This window comes from Anomaloglossus baeobatrachus, chromosome 1, assembly GCF_048569485.1.
Source record: "Anomaloglossus baeobatrachus isolate aAnoBae1 chromosome 1, aAnoBae1.hap1, whole genome shotgun sequence".
In the NCBI taxonomy this organism is placed as follows: Eukaryota; Metazoa; Chordata; class Amphibia; order Anura; family Aromobatidae; genus Anomaloglossus; species Anomaloglossus baeobatrachus.
The window spans coordinates 885,386,237-885,404,700 of record NC_134353.1 but is presented as its reverse complement, the minus strand read 5'-3'; the positions used below and the strand labels follow the sequence as shown (position 1 = coordinate 885,404,700).

Sequence of the window (18,464 nt, the reverse complement as noted above, 5' to 3'; positions counted from 1 at the left end):
ATGATTGGTTGTGGGGGTTTGGATTATGGATATTTGGATATTGTCCGTGACGCCACCCACGATTGTGGTGATCTTGGTGACACCACCGCTGCTCTGGACGGGGATCCCGGGAGCGGTGACAGGGAGCAGCTGAGTTGTTAGTTCCCCCCTCTGTGGGTAGGGGGTTTGGTTGTCCCTGGGCCCGGTGATGGGGTAGGGATGGATGATGGCAGGCGGGTTGCGGGGCCTGGTGAGGTGCAGGGTCGCGGGGGCAGCGCTGTGCCGCACGGCACGGTGGTACTCACTCAGCCTGAGACGACGACACAGTTCTCGGTAAAACACACGGCTGGAAAGACGGGTCCCACGGACGGCTGCTGTTGCTTTTCCCCGGCAGGTTGACGGTGACTGCCTTTCCCTGCACCTAAGTACGGTAAACGGTTCCAATGGGTTCCCACCGGTAACCCGCTCCCCGGCTTGGATATGGGCCGGAGGAGCCCCTTTTGCCCGCAGGCGCTGGCCCTGAGAAACGGTTGCCTTGGCGGTGGCGGTGTCTCTCTCACTGGGTTGGACTGTTGCCTTCTGTCGGGACAGCCCCTGAAGGAAGGCAACAAGGGTTTTGTGTTCTGGCTTTGATGTGCCTAACCGGGGTGTAGGGCGTGGTGGTGTAATTACCTGTGGCCCCTGGCTTGTCCAGGGCGCCACATTGATATGTAGTATTAATTTGTGCAAAGTATTGTTGCGTTCACTAAAATAATCATGATATGAAAGCATATCCTAGAATTTTATAAGATAGGATTATCTGTTTAACTTTGCCACACACTAATATTGAAATGACTCTGCTGACTCTGCCTCAGTCTACACATTTTAATAGTTCTCTTGTAAACTTAAACACGGTAAGTTTTTGAGGGGTCTCTTGGAGCAGAAACTGAGTAGAAACCCTCCTCAAAAAGTTAAACATCTGGCGTTTTCGCTCCAAAACTGTAGCAAAAAGATTCAGTGTGCTCATAGCCTAACAGTTATTTTCCTTGCAGGTGCAACTGTGATTCCAAATGTTACTGAGGTAAAGGACGAGATGAATCTTGGGCTGACACTGATAAGGAATGAAGAGACAGGTGGATTTCTGGTATGATAAAATAAAGCACAATCTTATTCACTTTTATAGAGCCCAGGATGTCTTCAGGACAGGGGTTGCGGGACCCTTGTTCTCAGCATGGAACAGTTCAGTTTTCTTCAGTGTCAGTTTTTACCATCAGTTATTATATATTATTATTATTATTCATTATTATAGCGCCATCAATCCCATGGCGGTTTACATGTGAAAGGGGTATACATAATAGGGACAAGTACAATAATCATAAACAATACAAGACACAGACTGGTACAGGAGGATAGAGGACCCTGTCCACGAAGGATCACAGTCTACAAGGGATAGATGAGGATACAGTAGGTGAGGGTAGAGCTGATTGTGCGGCGCTGTATCAGACTGAGGGTTACAGCAGGTTGTAGGCTTGTCGGAAGAGGTGGGTCTTCAGATTCCTTTTGAAGCTTGTCAAGGTAGGTGAGAGTCTGATGTGTTGTGGCAGAGCATTCCAGAGTATGGGGGAGGCATGGGAGAAATCTTGGATGCGATGGTGGGAAGAGGAGATGAGAGGGGAGTAGAGAAGGAGATCTTGTGAGGATCGAAGGTTACATGCAGGAAAGTACCGGAAGACTAGGTCAGAGATGTAGGGAGGAGACAGGTTGTGGATGGCTTTGTAGATCATGGTTAGGGTTTTGAACTGAAGTCATTGGGCAATAGGAAGCCAGTGAAGGGATTGGCAGCGAGAAGAGGTTGGGGAGTAGCGGGGGGACAGGTGGATGAGCCGGGCAGCATAGTTTTAGCATAGTTTAGAATAGATTGTAGGGGTGTGAGACTGTTAGAAGGGAGGCCACAGAGCAGGAGGTTGCAATAATCCAGGCAGAAGATAATAAAAGCATGACTAGGGTTTTTGCAGCTTCTTGAGAAACGAATGTACGGATGCGGGAGATATTTTTGAGTTAGAGGCGGCAGGAGGTGAAGAGGGCTTGGATGTGTGACTTGAAAGACAGATTAAAGTCTAGCATTACTCCCAGGCAGCGAGCACGTGGCACTGGGGAAAGTGAGCAGCCATTCACATTGATGGATATGTCAGGTGGGGGGGGTTGAGTGAGGAGGAGGAAAGACAATGAATTCTGTTTTGTCCATGTTCAGTTCTAAGAATTGAGCAGAGAAAAAGGATGAAATAGCTGATAGACATTGTGGGATTCTGGTTAGTAGGGAGGTGATGTAAGTTTTTCATCAGTGATTTTCTTTTATGAAAAAAATAAAAATTGGAAAAATTGCAAAGCAAAACTTAAGCTTGCAAACTGGAATGGGAAGCAAAATGGCACCACAATATACAAATCTTTTCATGGCCAAGCTTGAGAGTGACTTTTTATCCTCTCCTATCAGGCCTCTGGCCTACTACCATTACATTGATGATATTTTAATCATCTGGACAGAGTCTGAGAAGCAACTGAAGATCTTCCATGAACACTTTAATCAGTTTCATCCCACCATCAACCTAACACTCCTGCACTGAAATCAACTTTTTGGGCTCCATCATTAATCTACGCAACAATGAAACAGAGACATCCCTGTACAAGAATCCAATTGACCGTTCCAACATACCTGAAATGGGATAGTTTTCATCGAAAACACATAAAAAACTCTATAGTGTACAGTCAGGTCATCAGGTACAATCGGATATGTTCCAACAGTACAGATAGAGACAATCACCTTGAGGGCCTCAGAAAGACCTTTCTGAATCAAGGCTACCATTCAAGAACAATTGAAAACCAGATTACAAGAGCCACCAGAATATCCAGAAACCATCTCCTACATTATAAAACTAAAGAAGAAAACAATCGGGTACCTCTTGTAATCACCTACAATCCACATCTGAAGGTGTTAAGAGCAGCTGCACGGAAACTACAACCATTACTGCAAAAAGATGCCCGATTAAAATCTATTTTTCCAGACCCCCCACTTCTGTGTTTTAGACAGCCCCCGAATGTAAGAAGCATTATTGTCAGAAGCTCCCTATCCTCTCCAACAACAACTGGAACACTTCCCTACAACCAGAAAAAATGTAAGACCTGTCCATTTATATTGACAACGGACAAGTTAAAGATCCCCAGATCACATCAGGACTCCAAGGTAACATCAGCTGCACCACAACTAATGTGGTGTACTTAATTATATGTACCAAATGTCCAACTGGAGGTCTGTATGTAGGGGAGACAGGACAACAGCTCAGGACAAGGATAAATTCTCACCGCCACACAATTAGAGAAAAAAGGATAGATCTACCTGTGGCCAAACATTTTTGTAACCCAGACCACAGCCTCATGGACATGAAATTGCTGGTGTTGAAAGGAAATTTCAAGTCCCAGAGAGATAGGAGACTATGGGAGTACAAACGTATGATGACCTTTCACACATTCAGAGCAGGAAGGAATGTGCCACATAGATTTATGTCTTTTTACATCAATTAAGAGATGTGCTCCTCAGAGCATCTGGGGGAATCACAGCTCTGGACCAGACCCTAATCAGAGGACAATAAAACTTTCACACTGCTTTTCTATGAACTGCTGCAATATTTATGGCCACAACAGTTTGTCCTCTTGCCATACTGATAGTTCTGCTTCACATAACTTGTCTTATTTACTGCCCCATTCTATGTCCTGTTGTGTATAAATATGTGACTCTTCAGATTTTGTATTATACTGAGCCTGATGAAGAGACCTGCGTAGTCTTGCTATTATTACCATCTTTTCAGTTAGCCATTAAAAGATATCAACCACTGAGGACTCTCAGTTGTTTTAAACAATTTTTTTATCTCTACTGGCTAACACGGTACAAAGATATATTTTACCTATATCACTTTTAGTCTTCACACTGTTATGACAGACATGGCCTTCTTTTCAGTATGGGGTACTGCTCCTCGACCAGTTCCCTATCCACTATCTTGGATCTCTTCCTCAAGCTTCGGGGTCTGTGTCTCCTTCCTCCTGACTCTGTTTACCTTCTTGTGATTCTGGGACCTGGTGTCAGGTTTCCAGGTTTTCCAGTTCTCTTTTGAATGAGCTTGCCCTCAGTTAACATGGAGTTTAAGGTTCTGTTGCCCTACTTCCTGTCCAGCTGCTTAAAAGGCCGCCTCTCAGCCCAGTCCAGTGCCTGAGTATACTGCTTGCTGTGTGCTCCTGCTTTGCTGTTTCTACTTCCTGATTGCCTTGGATTCTCCTGAAACTCTACCGACCGACTCTGGACCATACCCGGTTTTCTTCAAGCTGTGCCCGGACTCCGTCTGCCGTCTTTGATCAGCACTCTGCCCGGTTCGTAACCACTCTGGACAATCATCCCGTACGGACACTCCTGGACTATACCACTTGCCCCTTGTGTACCGGCTGCCGCACATTTAGGCCTTCCGGGGTTGATTGCCGGACAGTCCCTGTACAGGGGTTCGCTCTGGTGGTCTCCCTGGGGGAGTCCGGTGCGTGGCCCCGGGAATCCCCTTCGCTCCGTTTTGTGTGTTGTTTTACTGTGTTTATTCCCGTTGTGTATCTACTGTGGTGACATATTATATAACATCTTGTACCAAGAACTCGTCTCTGTTGTCATTGCCCTAACGCAATCGAAATCCTCAGAACATACAGTAGTATTACATTATACTCAGGCCATTAGAGGATTTCGCTGGGGCAATGACTGAGACACGAGTAGATCAGCTCTTTTCCATGATCAACTCCTTGCAGCAGGAGATGGAGGCGGTGCAAACTAAACTCAGAGATGTGGAGGCACAGCTGGGCCATGATCACCAGGTACTGGGTCCGGCTATTCAGGATTTGCAAGTCAGAGTGGAGGCTCAGGAAGCCGTCCCCACTACGTCCGTATCAGCTGCCGGTATGCCTAGGTTACCCCCATTCCGTTTCAATGGTGATCGTAGTCAGTTTCGTGGATTTGTGAACCAATGTATACTGTTTTTTGATGTACATGCTGATTATTACCGTTCTGACCGGTCCAAAGTGTTATGTATAATCATGTTATTAACCTCACGAGCACTGGCTTGGGCTAATCCTATGATAGAGAATCGGGACATCCGTTTAAATCACCTGGATGACTTTCTGAACGCAATGGCGCAAATGTTTGATGATCCGAATCGCCGTGCTACCGCTGAATCGGCTCTCCTTTCCTTACGTCAGGGAAAGCGTTCTGTCGTTGAATACGCCACTGAGTTCAAGAGGTTAGTGGTAGACACCGACTGGGGAAACAATGCATTATTGTATGTATTCAGAAAAGGTTTGTCCGGTACCATCAAGGACGAGTTAGCTCGTTCCGAATCTCCAGGGGAGTTTGAACTGTTTCTCCAGCACTGTGTGCGTATTGATACCCGCTTGACGGAGCGTAGACAGGAAAAATGGGCAGCTGTAAACCGTGTAAACAACTTTGCGTTTCCTTCTAGAGAACCCGCTCTCAGGACACCACGGGAGGCCGAGGACGTTCCTATGCAAGTGGACTCTCTGCAAAAGCGAGAGACCAACGAACGTCGCGAACACCGGCTCCGTGAGCGTTTGTGTTTCTATTGCGGTCAATCGGATCATTTCTTGATCGACTGCCCGAAACGTCCGAATCGCCCAAATAAGGTATTGGCAGCCATGGCAGAGTGTGACAACACGGACGCAGAGTCCGATATCTCTGAGGCAAGTGGGCACTTGGATGCGGTATTTCCCTTGACTGTAATGTCAACCTCACCGAAGGACTCAGAAGGGAAATATACCCATTGCTCGCTCCCCATTCAGATCCGGTGGGAGGGGCATCTAATACCTACCTCTGCAATGATAGATTCTGGGGCAGGGGGAAATTTCATGGACTCCTCTTTTGCCAGGAAACACGGTATCTGGACTCAGCAAAGATCCTCACCGGTTACCATGGAGACGGTAGACGGATCTCCGTTAAGCTCTGGACCAGTGGATCGGGAAACAGTACCGCTAGAATGCGTGATGAAGCCAGGTCAGCAGGAGACCCTTGTTTTCATGATAATTTCTTCTCCTCATTTTCCGATTATTTTAGGTATTCCGTGGCTACGGTCTACGAATCCGGTCATCGATTGGGAAACTAAGGAAATAACCTTCCCACCGCAGAGTGGTCCGACCATTAGTCCAACTGTTCCGGTTCCAGTAACACTGAATGCGGAGGGCACTGTACAGGTACCTGTTCTACCCCCGGTTTATGATGACTTTGCTGACATATGCGACAAAAGAAAAGCCGATCGGCTTCCCCCGCATAGACCGTATGATTGCCCCATAGACTTACTTCCAGGGGCGGAGATTCCGTTTGGCCATGTCTACCCGTTGGCGGCACCTGAGCTAGAAGCACTAAAAGAATACATTGATGAGAGCCTAGCCAAGGGATTTATTCGCCCGTCTACCTCACCAGCAGGGGCACCCATCTTTTTCGTGAAAAAGAAAGAGGGGACTCTGAGACCCTGTATTGACTACCGGGAACTGAATAAAATAACCATCCGGAACCGGTATCCGTTACCGTTGATTCCTGAGCTATTGGAGAGGGTCCAACAGGCAAAAATATTCACCAAATTGGATCTCCGTGGGGCATATAATCTACTTCGCATACGTCCCGGAGACGAGTGGAAGACCGCGTTCCGATGTCGGTATGGACATTTTGAGTACCTAGTGATGCCTTTTGGACTTTGTAACGCTCCCGCGGCTTTCCAACATCTAGTTAACGATATTTTTAGGGATATCATGGACCAATTCATGGTGATTTATCTGGATGATATCCTAATCTTTTCTGATTCCTTACAGGAACACCAGGAGCACGTCAAGACCGTACTTACCCGGCTGAGGGAAAATCACCTGTACATTAAACTGGAGAAATGCGAATTCCATTGCTCACAGATACAATTCTTAGGGTATGTCATCTCTCCTCAGGGACTGAACATGGAGTCTGGCAAGATACAAGCAATTCTGGACTGGCCGGAACCGGGTAACGTCAAAGAGGTACAACGCTTTGTCGGTTTTGCCAACTTTTACCGACGTTTTATCCGTAATTTTTCAGAGATCGTTCGTCCCATCACTCTGTTAACCAAGAAAGGACAGAAGTTTGTGTGGTCCGCCCAGGCCCAGGAAGCCTTCCATCGTCTCAAGGTTTGTTTTACCTCAGCGCCTATATTGGTACATCCGAATCCCGCACTTCCCTTTATCGTGGAAGTCGACGCTTCCGACTACGCATTAGGGGCCATCCTTTCTCAAAGGACCGGGGACAAGAGTCTCTTACATCCGTGTGCTTTCTTTTCCCGCCGGTTGTCCCCTGCAGAAAGGAACTATGACATTGCGGACAAGGAATTGTTAGCGATTATTTCCGCTTTCAAGGAATGGAGACACCACTTACAGGGAGCCGCGCAGCAAGTGATAGTACTCACAGATCATCGTAATCTGGAATTTCTTAAGTCTGCCAGGTGCCTGTCTCCACGGCAAGCCCGTTGGAGCCTATTTCTTAACCAATTCAATTTTGTCGTTACATACCGTCCAGGTTCACGTAATGGGAAAGCCGATGCCTTGTCCCGAATCCACGCCGTGGACTCCGTGCCTGGAACCCCGTCTCAGACCGTGTTATCGGATGCCAATTTCGTTGGAGTAATCCAGGACCAGGACTTGTGGAAGGACATCAAGCTGGCCTATGATGGTGACGTATTTCTTGCTGCCCCCCCGAATGATGTAACTCTTGTTCTTCGGAATGGTGTGTGGTTGAGAGAGCGACGCATTTATGTCCCTGAGGCCGTAAGACTTCGGGTTCTCAAGTTGGTCCATGACTCCGTGTTGGCTGGTCATAGGGGGGTACAGAAGACGCAGGAATTTCTGAGCCGTTTTTTCTGGTGGCCTACCTGTCTAAAGGATGTAAAGGACTATGTCCACTCATGCGTGGTTTGTGCCCGGTGCAAGGTCCCTCGTGTGGCTCCTACGGGACTCCTCCAACCGTTACCCGTGCCATCTCGCCCTTGGGGGTCTATCTCCATGGATTTTATTGTGGAGTTGCCAGTCTCAGGCGGGCACAATACCATCTTAGTGGTGGTGGATCGATTGACTAAAGCTGCTCACTTCATTCCGTGTACCGGTCTTCCCTCAGCCGCAGAGACAGTGGATTTGGTTATCCAGAACGTATTCCGATTGCATGGGGTACCAGACGAGATCATCTCTGACCGGGGCGTGCAGTTCACGTCTAGGTTCTGGAAGGGCTTTTGTACGGCACTCCAGATTGATGTCTGTTTGTCTTCTGCATACCATCCTCAGACAAATGGGCAAACCGAACGGACGAATCAAACCCTGGAACAATACCTTCGCTGTTATGTCAGCCATCTGCAGGACGATTGGTTGAAGATGCTTCCGTTGGCGGAGTTCTCGTATAACAACACTCAGAGCAGCTCCACTAAGGTAACGCCCTTCTTTGCTAACTTGGGTTACCATCCGACTATTTTGCCTAGGTCACCGGTTGCGGTCTCAGTGCCTGCGGTGGAGGACAGATTGACAGAGCTACGACAGAATCTGGAGGTTCTGAAGGACACTGTGGCTACAGCTCAGGAGCGTTACAAGAGGTCGGCAGATGCTCACCGGAAACCGGCACCCATGTATAAGGTAGGGGACTCTGTATGGTTATCCACCAAGAACCTGAGATTGGGTGTTCCTTCGCAGAAGCTGGGACAAAAATTCATCGGTCCGTTTAAGATCACCGGGATCGTGAGCCCTGTGGCCTGTCGGCTACGGTTGCCGCACCATCTAAAGGTACACCCGGTCTTTCATGTGTCTCTCCTCAAACCTGTCTCCCCTAATACGTTTCGTGGTCGTGTTGTGCCTCCTCCTCCGCCTGTGATGGTCGACGGCGAGGAGCAGTTCGTGGTTGAGGACATTATTGACTCCCGGCTCCATCGTCGTCGGCTTCAATATCTGGTACGTTGGCAGGGGTACGCCCCCGAGGACGATTCCTGGGAACCGGTGGGTAACATTCGGGCACCCCGGAAGATCGCTCAGTTTCATCGACGGTTCCCGGACAAGCCGGGCCCTGATCCGTCCTGAGGCCGTCTCTGGGGGGGGGAGTAATGTCAGGTTTCCAGGTTTTCCAGTTCTCTTTTGAATGAGCTTGCCCTCAGTTAACATGGAGTTTAAGGTTCTGTTGCCCTACTTCCTGTCCAGCTGCTTAAAAGGCCGCCTCTCAGCCCAGTCCAGTGCCTGAGTATACTGCTTGCTGTGTGCTCCTGCTTTGCTGTTTCTACTTCCTGATTGCCTTGGATTCTCCTGAAACTCTACCGACCGACTCTGGACCATACCCGGTTTTCTTCAAGCTGTGCCCGGACTCCGTCTGCCGTCTTTGATCAGCACTCTGCCCGGTTCGTAACCACTCTGGACAATCATCCCGTACGGACACTCCTGGACTATACCACTTGCCCCTTGTGTACCGGCTGCCGCACATTTAGGCCTTCCGGGGTTGATTGCCGGACAGTCCCTGTACAGGGGTTCGCTCTGGTGGTCTCCCTGGGGGAGTCCGGTGCGTGGCCCCGGGAATCCCCTTCGCTCCGTTTTGTGTGTTGTTTTACTGTGTTTATTCCCGTTGTGTATCTACTGTGGTGACATATTATATAACATCTTGTACCAAGAACTCGTCTCTGTTGTCATTGCCCTAACGCAATCGAAATCCTCAGAACATACAGTAGTATTACACCTGGCGTCTCTCTAACCGGATGACTGTCTAAGCCCACCGGGGTGAGCCATAGGCTCCTGGACCTACAGAGCTTACCTCAGGGTTCCCTGGCTGGCTCTAGAACTGAGACCACATCTTCTCACACTTGAACCCTATTCTACTCTGGCTCCTCTTGAGACCTCCCAACCATCCTTTTTCTGCATCCGTCACTAGCACTTTAACCCTGTCTCTTCCATCCTGCTGCTATCCCAGCCCAACCAAAAAGTGGTGCCTTTCGTGACAGTCTCGTTCAACTGTACATGTACCTGGAACCTGCACCCAGCTAGCAGTATAACACATTGGCATATACAGTTGGTATAACACATAACATACATGGCACAAACAGTACAGGGGCAAGTCCACCCTCTACACATGCATTTATCTCTACTGAACCGCATGGGTTATAATGTTTGAAAAACAAACATTCTGTTGATATCTTGATAGTTTCTACAGCAGTTACCATACAGAGTGTTTTTATTTCTTCTTTGCAGACATGTGGCCCCTTATGGGCACAGCAGTGTGGAAAGACTTATTACGCTACAGGGGTGTGCACTGACATCAGTCCTTCCTTCCAAGTACTAAGAAGCTTTTCTCCAGCTATTCAAAGTAAGTGAAACATGTGCATTGAGTTTATTTTCAAAGATGATTGTATATTTTTCACTGCGCTTAGGGGTTGTTTGCTTTTAAAAACATAGAGCCACTAAGCTTCACTTACCCTCCCTGGGTCCAGCATTGAGTCTCCACCATTGCCCCAGTCTGTTGTTCGGCTGCAGCAGTGATGTCACGCAGCGCTGCAGCCAATCACTGCCCTCGGTAGCTCTGCCGACATAGATGCAGTGGTGGACCGGAGGAGGGTAAGCAAATCTAATTGTGTTATTTTCCATATAACTAACCCTGTAGGCTAAAGTTTGTTAAAAGGTGACAACCTCTTTAATTATATCGTCAGAGAGATATTAATATTACATTTCATAATCAATGATATACAAGTTTGGCATTAAATATTATGTCTTAAAATTAATATTGATATTTTCATCATTATTAATGGAGTTGTGCGGAACTTAACAATTGAAGAGCTATGAGCAGGATAGGTTAACTATCTGTGATTGGTGGGAATCCAGCACCTATCACCCCTAAAACTGCTCCGGTAATATCTGGATGTAGGTGATGTACAATGGGGTGAAGAGGAGCCGCTGTTGAGTACGGGACTTAATTCCCCATTAACTTGAATGGTAAATAAACTGCTACTCTGCAGCGTCCAGTAAGCAATGTACAGGGCTGCAATGGTCCTCTGCGATGTCAGTTATACTTGGCTGGAGCTGAGATGTCGCTGGGGTCATGAAATTCGTGACGCACATCCGGCCTCGTTAGCGACGTCGTTGTGTGTGACACGTACGAGCGACCGCTAACGATCCAAAATACTCACCACATCGTTGATCGTTGACACGTCGTTCATTTTCAAAATGTCATTGATCTTCTGGGACGCAGGTTGTTCGTCGTTCCTGAGGCAGCACACATCGCTACGTGTGACACCCCGGGAACGACGAAGAACAGCGTACCTTCGTCCTCCGGCAACGAGGTGGGAGTGACCTTCATGCGGATGCTCTCCGCCCCTCCGCTTCTATTGGACGCCTGCCGTGTGACGTCGCTGTGACGCTGCACGAACCGCCCCCTTAGAAAAGAGATTGTTCGCCGGCCACAGCGACGTCGTTAGGCAGGTATGTGTGACGCGCACTACCGATTTTGTCCACCACGGGCAGCGATTTGCCCGTGACGCACAAATGACGGGGGCGGGTGCAATTGTGTGTAAAGCAGCCTTAAGTCCTGGACAACCTCTTTAAATCACTATTCAATATGAACAATGATAATCATTTTGATGTTTATTATTACTTTTTACTATTATTACTATGTACTATTTACAAATAATGTTAAATGGAACCAAGCAGTCTCACTGCCCCTGCGCTAACAAAAGTAGTGCTTTATAGGGCAGCGTAAAACACTATATCAGATGACTGTCACAGTGCTATCCACTCTGACCTTGTGTCAAAATTAGTTTGTGATTCATATGCAAATTAGATTTGCAAGTGCACTGGTAAGCATATAAGCATAGCGGTGCACTTGCAGTCAATCCTCCTATTTACTTTTTCCTAAGGCTAAGTGCACATAGTGCATTTTTTTAATGCAGTTTTTGATGCATTTTTTGACAAATCTACACCAAAATCTTCATGCCTCTCCTGAAGCCAGCAAAGTCTATGAGATTTCTGAAGTGCTGTGCTCACGTTGCTTTTTTTTTCCCTTGCAGATTTGGTGTAGATTTTGTTGCAGAAATCTGCAGCATGTCAATTGTTGGGGTGTTTTTTTCCTGTGTTTTTCTTAGCCCTTCCACCAATTGACTTCATTAAAAAAAATGCACGGCAAAATAATGCACCAAAAAAACATACCAAAAATGCATCAAAAACGCATGCGTTTTTTTGGTGGGTTTTTCTAACAGAAAGTGCAGATTTCATGCAGAAAATTTCTGCACCAAATCTATAGAATGTGTGTAGATACTCTTATGGTGGATCCCCGCGTCGTGATTAACAGTGAAGACAGAGGCTCTGCTGCACGACAACATCACCTCTGATATGCAATGTAAATCAAGAAGGTTCCCATTAAAGTGTAGCCAAACTTAATACTTTGTAGGCCCTTAAATTCCCAGTAGATTGGTTGCGCCACTCAGGAATCAGGAGCAAAGTATCAGCACAGAAGAAAGTCTGCGGGTCCATACTCCGCCGTGCATGCGCTTCATTTTCCTGAGCAGGGTTTTATGGATCGGTGAGGGTCACCGAACTAGCACCTCCACCAATCACACAAAATACTGTGTAGGAGATAAAAGCACTCACCTCCTGCATGGGCACACGCAATGCAGGGTACGAACCCATAAACTTTAAATTCCTCTTCTACCCCACTTCTGCCTCAAGAGGTGCGCACTCCTGAGCAGTCTTATGAGTGATTGTCACAAAACACGGAAGCCTACCTATCTGCAGGGAATCTTAACAGCCTGAAAAACATCAAATAATTCAGCAATGTTTAATTTTGTTTTTTTATTATTTATTCAACTTTATTTTTTCCATTAGCTGCTACAACATAATATATTGTAATATATAGAAGTACGGTATAATACAGTATACAGTACCTTTAGAAGATATATTAAAATTTTATTCCATAAGAGTAAAGAGAATCATGCTCATTTATAATATTTTTACCATTATTATTTGTGCTTATTTGTAAAAGAAAAGTTTTTATATAATGTATGCATATACAATCATGGACGAAAGTGTTGGCAGCCTTAAAATTGTTTCTGAAAATGAAGCGTTTCTACCAGAAAATTATTGCAGTTACACGTTTTCTTATACACACATTTATTTCCTTTGTGTGTATCAGAGCAGCACAAAAAAAGGAGGAAAAAAAGCAAATTGGACATCATTTCACACAAAACTCCCAATATGGACAAGAGAACATTTTTGGCATCCACAACTTAATATTTGACTATCCACTATTTGGGATAAATAACTGCAATCAATCGCTTCCTATAACTGTCCACAAGCTTTACGCTCTCACCTGGAATTTTGGACTCTTCTTTATAAACTAATCCAGGTCCCTCATATATGAAGGCGTCTTCTCCCAGCAGCAATTCTAAGTTCTCTCCACAGGTGTCAATGGAATTTATATCCGGACTCATTGATGCCCCTTCAGAAGTCTCCATTGTCCTTCTGGAAGACCCATGATCTAGGATGCAAAAATCCTTTGGTAATCTTCTCATTGCATGATGCCTTGCACACAGTCAAGGCACCCATCGCCAGAAGCAGCAAAGCAACCTCAAAACATCTTGAACCTCCACCATATTTGACTGTAGGTACTGTGTTTTTTTTCTTTATAGGCTTGGACAAAGAAACATCAAGATATCTAGAGATGTAACCTTGAGATTATTGATATTTTTCAACAATTCTAATTCTGAAGTCCTCAGACAGTTGTTTTCTACTCTTTTTTTGTTCTCCATGCTTAGTGTGACACACACAGACACGCAATGCAATGATTGAGTCAACTTCTCCCCTTTTTATCTTTATGGAGGTGTGATTTTCATATCGCCCAAACCTATTACTTGCAAGTTGTTTACCCACAATTTTGGAAAAGTGCCAACAATTTTGGTGTTTTGTATGAATTTATGTCTAATTTGCCTTTCTTTCTCTTTTTTTGTGTTGTTCCAATACACACAAAGGAAATAAACATGTCTATAACAAAACATTTAAATGCAATAATTTTCTGTGAGGAATACTTTCTGGAACAATTTCAAGGATGGGATGCTAACACTTTCGGCCATGACTTTTTTAAACATATAATTTTTTTATATTTAATAGGATTGTTTTTTCTTTTAGCCTGTTCCTCATATATCGACATTGCTATTGTGTGTGATGGTTCAAACAGTATTTACCCATGGTCAGCCGTTCGGAATTTCTTGGAAAAATTTGTAGAGGGCTTAGACATCGGACCAACAAAGACTCAGGTATTGTTACGTGAAGAGAACAGAAGACAGTATGAACTGAAAATGTTTTTGGCACCATAGCTGTAGAAGCAAGCTCCAGTCATTGCTGTTTGACCCTTGTCAATCGATGAAGCCAGCCTTCTAGGTGGTGCATTTGTTTGGCATCCATCACCTCCACCCCACTTCACCCACAGAGTGCTGATGGGTTTCCATGAACATATAACGTAATTTAAACCATTACATCAAAATCGTGAAAACAAAAGTGTAAAAATTTAAAAAAGCAATAAAAACATCAGGTGTATCCAAAAGTAGAACAATAAACCACAGCAAGCACTAAAAAAAGCCCCTTTTTACAATTCAGTTGTGGAAAAAAATAAAAAAGTTATGTGTTCCTTGCAAATGGTGACAAGCCCAATTTTAATTTTTTTTTCCAACCAAAGTTCAAAATTTTTTTAAGCCATAAGTGGAATAAAAAATATATATACACGTTTGGTATCGCATAATCATACTGACCTGGAGAATCATGTCGCCAGGTCATTTTTACTTCACAATGAATGCCTTAAATAGGAAACCCAAATAACGATTGCTGATCTTATTTTTTTTCACCACACTTGGGAATTTTTTCCCCATTTTTCAGTACATAACATGATATAGTGAACAGTTGCCATTGTGGTAGAAAAAAAAGTTGTGGCTTTTGGAAGAAGGGGAAGAAAAACAAATTTGCAAATATGAAAAAAATTGGTTTGAAAATTTGGGTTGTCTGGTGCTACGCACTGCTGCATCGGGTGAGCGGTGCCAATGATGTTATGACTAGTGATGAACGAGAGTACTCGGCACTGCTTGATACTCAATCGAGCTTCCCAGGGCACAGGTAATCTCATTTCTCAATTGAGTATCGCGGGTGCTCCGCCATTCCCAAGTCCCCACCCCACATGTTTCGTGGCTGTTTTCAGCCACTAAACATGCAAGGATTGCCTTCCAATTATGGCAATACCATAGCCATGTTGACTACTGGCATTACAGTGATCGGTCGGCTGCATTGTATCATCAGATTTTATGAGACCCAGGATCGCGATGCTAGGGACACTGTCCTCTAGAAGCAGTTCAGTGAGAGTTGATGTCAGAACAAGAGCTTAGAATACGGCAGGGTTTGTACACTTGAACCCTTCAGTGCCTTTCATATGGCACTAAATGATGTTTTTAGCCTTGTTTAACCTATTAAATAAATAAATTTTAAAAAACAACGTGGGGTCCCCCCTATTTTTAATAACCAACCAAGATAAAGCAGACGGCTGCGGGCTGTTATTATCAGGTTGGGAAGGTTCATGGTTATTTGGCCCTTCCAAGCCTAAAAATAACACCCAAGAAATAGCACATCTATTAGTTGGGGCCAATTCTGGCACTTCACACCAACGCACCAGAGCAATCGGGGTAATATTTTTGAGATGTTGAGGTCAGCTGTGAATTGTCATCAAGCCCAGGGGTTAGTAATGCAGAGGTGTGTATTTGACACCCCCATTACTAACCCAGTAAGTGTACAGTGAAAACAAACCCACACACAGGGAAAAATAGTTCTATTTGAGTAAAGACTCCCCCCACACTATCCCACATTCACCAATTTATTATTATAAAAAAATCCACCGACTCGATTCGAGTAATGAACGCTCAAGTATTTTAGTGCTAGCTCACCGCTAGTTATGACAATACTCACCTACCGAAATGCAAGCATGACTGGCAGATATCATGCTCTTCTCCTTTTCATTAATATAGGATATTTGCCGATTGTGTACGTGTCTCAACAGGAGTGTGGGGTCATAACATCATTGCTACCGCTCAACTCAGATGTCAATGATGCTGGACAATCTCTTTACATTTAGACTTTAGTTAAGCTGGCGGGATCTGTGGCATGCTCTCTTTATACATAATGAGTCAAATACATCAAGACTGGCATTGTTCACCCCAGTCTCGATGAGTGGCCATGCTGGAGTTAGATGCTCCCGATTAATATGCCTCTTCATGAATCAGGGCCATCTAAGAAGTGGTGCAGCCTCCGTGTATGCCTCACCATAAGTCTTAATCCAGGCCCTGCTGGAGTAAGATTTGTGGAATAGCAAAAGCCAACGCTCATCATGGATTTGATGAGTTGCGGTCATTACACCCTCGCCCCGCCCCATTTCTGCCCACATAGTTGCAGTTGGTGGAAGATGACATGAGATCTCCAAGAATTTAGCACAGTCACCAGTTGCCTCCAAATTATGTATCAGGCCCATTTATTTCTGAACTTTTGATAACCTGACTATTTTTATCTAAAGGTGAGTCTCATACAGTATGGGAACTATCCCGACATCATGTTTAGAATGAACACCTACAAAGATAAAGAAACCATGAGAAGTGCGATATCGGGCATCAATCAGATGGGAGGCGATCAGACCAACACTTTCAAGGCAATTGACTATACCAGGTAGGATGTTAACACAGGGGTTTATAGTGATCCAATTTGGGTTGACCAGTTAATAAATCATCGTTCTTCATCCACAACAGGCAATATGCTTTCTCTGCTGCCTATGGAGGTCGGCCAAATGCCAACAAGGTGATGGTGGTCATCACTGATGGTGAATCTCATGACAATGCATTACTAAAAGAAGTCATCTCCCGCTGTGAGCAAGATAAGATTACACGATTTGGCATTGCGGTAAGTAATTCCTAATTTTATGGTCTTGTTCTATCTTTAAAGGGAATGTATCATCAGAACATTACATATTGTTTACATCAAGTTTTTTTGTCATATGTTTTATTTTTCATATCATGATCTTGCAGTTGTTACACTGCAACAGCGACTATTCTAGTTCCTGTTCTTTCAGGAATTACACATTTACATTAGCTGCAAAGAAAAGACTGAGGTTCTATCTTTTTTTATTAATGAATCTAATAAGCATGTGCAAAGTCCTTTGTGAAGGGTGGGGGTAGGAGGTGAGCTGTGATATTACCTAATGTGCATGGGGAATCATGTGTTATCTCCTGTATAAAGAAGTTTACCTATGCTTGTAATCCTGCCTGTGGTGATAATGAAACTACTGAAAAGAAAAGATTTTTATTTTGTTTTAACGTAGATTGTGACATAAAAAATTGTCAAAAATAAAAAAAATACATTTAACATAAGAATTTGATATTTGATACCTTTAAAGTTTCTGAGTTCCTAAGATAAAGTGTTTCTCCGAAACATCTGTAATCTCATATCTCGGCCAATGAAAGAGGAGCCACCGTAGCATTCATATGTCCTAATAATGCAAAAGGACAAGAGTCTAAATTAGTGTTGAGCAAGTAGTTAACTATTTGTACTTGCTATGCTGTTAGCGAGTACTGTCCGCTACTCGCATTTTCGTTACGAGTAGCGGGTACAATGTAAGTAAGTGGGAAATACTCGCTAAGTAGCGAGTAACCCCAAAGCCGTACTATTTGCCAATCGCACGAAAAGTACGGGTTTCGGGTTACTCGCTACTTAGCCATTATGTCCCCATTGACTTACATTGCGCCTGCTACTCATAACGAATATGCGAGTAGTGGACAGTACTCGCTAACAGCATAGAGAGTATAAATAGTCAACTACTCACTCAACAGTAGTTTAAATCAGTGTGTCCCTCTCTGAGCAAAAGTCCACATATGAAATCTAAGACTGGACTAGAGGACCCAAGATTTCCTGTGCTTGGTGCCAGGATGCTTTGTCTTCAGTGAGCCCCGAAATCCAGGCACATAGGGAGGGGGTGGGAAAGAAGATGGCAAGGGCCGCTCTATATAAAAGGGGCCACTGCTCTGGAAAACATTTTCCCACAAAACTTTTTCAGAGTTGTCAAGTACAGTTCATCTTAACATGCCTCTCCCCCACACAATTCTCTAGGAATAATATAATGTGTGCTGTTTTTGTTCTTATAGAGCTGCTCCAGGTCATGATTGTCAAATAAAACAGCTCCTGGCCAGGGAGAGAAGGATAAGTCACTTATGATAATTGTGTATATAGACAAGACTTACTGTAGCAAGGACTCACAGCTGTGGCTTTCTAAGGTAATACACTTCCCTATTTGTTGTATCACAGGAGTGAGTATTTCTATCATGTAATCAGCCATGTGACCTCATCATAAATGAAATCAGTAACATATAAGTTTA

The 18,464-nt window shown here is 44.7% G+C and overlaps 1 protein-coding gene across 1 annotated transcript in view; it reads left to right on the top strand.

Annotated features, from left to right (window-relative positions):
- The window catches only part of ITGA2 (integrin subunit alpha 2), a 227,931-nt gene that overhangs the window by 118,940 nt on the left and 90,527 nt on the right, over positions 1–18,464 (top strand). The window contains exons 4-8 of the mRNA XM_075326643.1: positions 1,011–1,102; positions 10,276–10,390; positions 14,197–14,324; positions 16,616–16,764; positions 16,845–16,995. Of these exons, the coding sequence (XP_075182758.1) occupies positions 1,011–1,102; positions 10,276–10,390; positions 14,197–14,324; positions 16,616–16,764; positions 16,845–16,995 (635 nt within the window). The remainder of the gene's footprint in view (positions 1–1,010; positions 1,103–10,275; positions 10,391–14,196; positions 14,325–16,615; positions 16,765–16,844; positions 16,996–18,464) is intronic.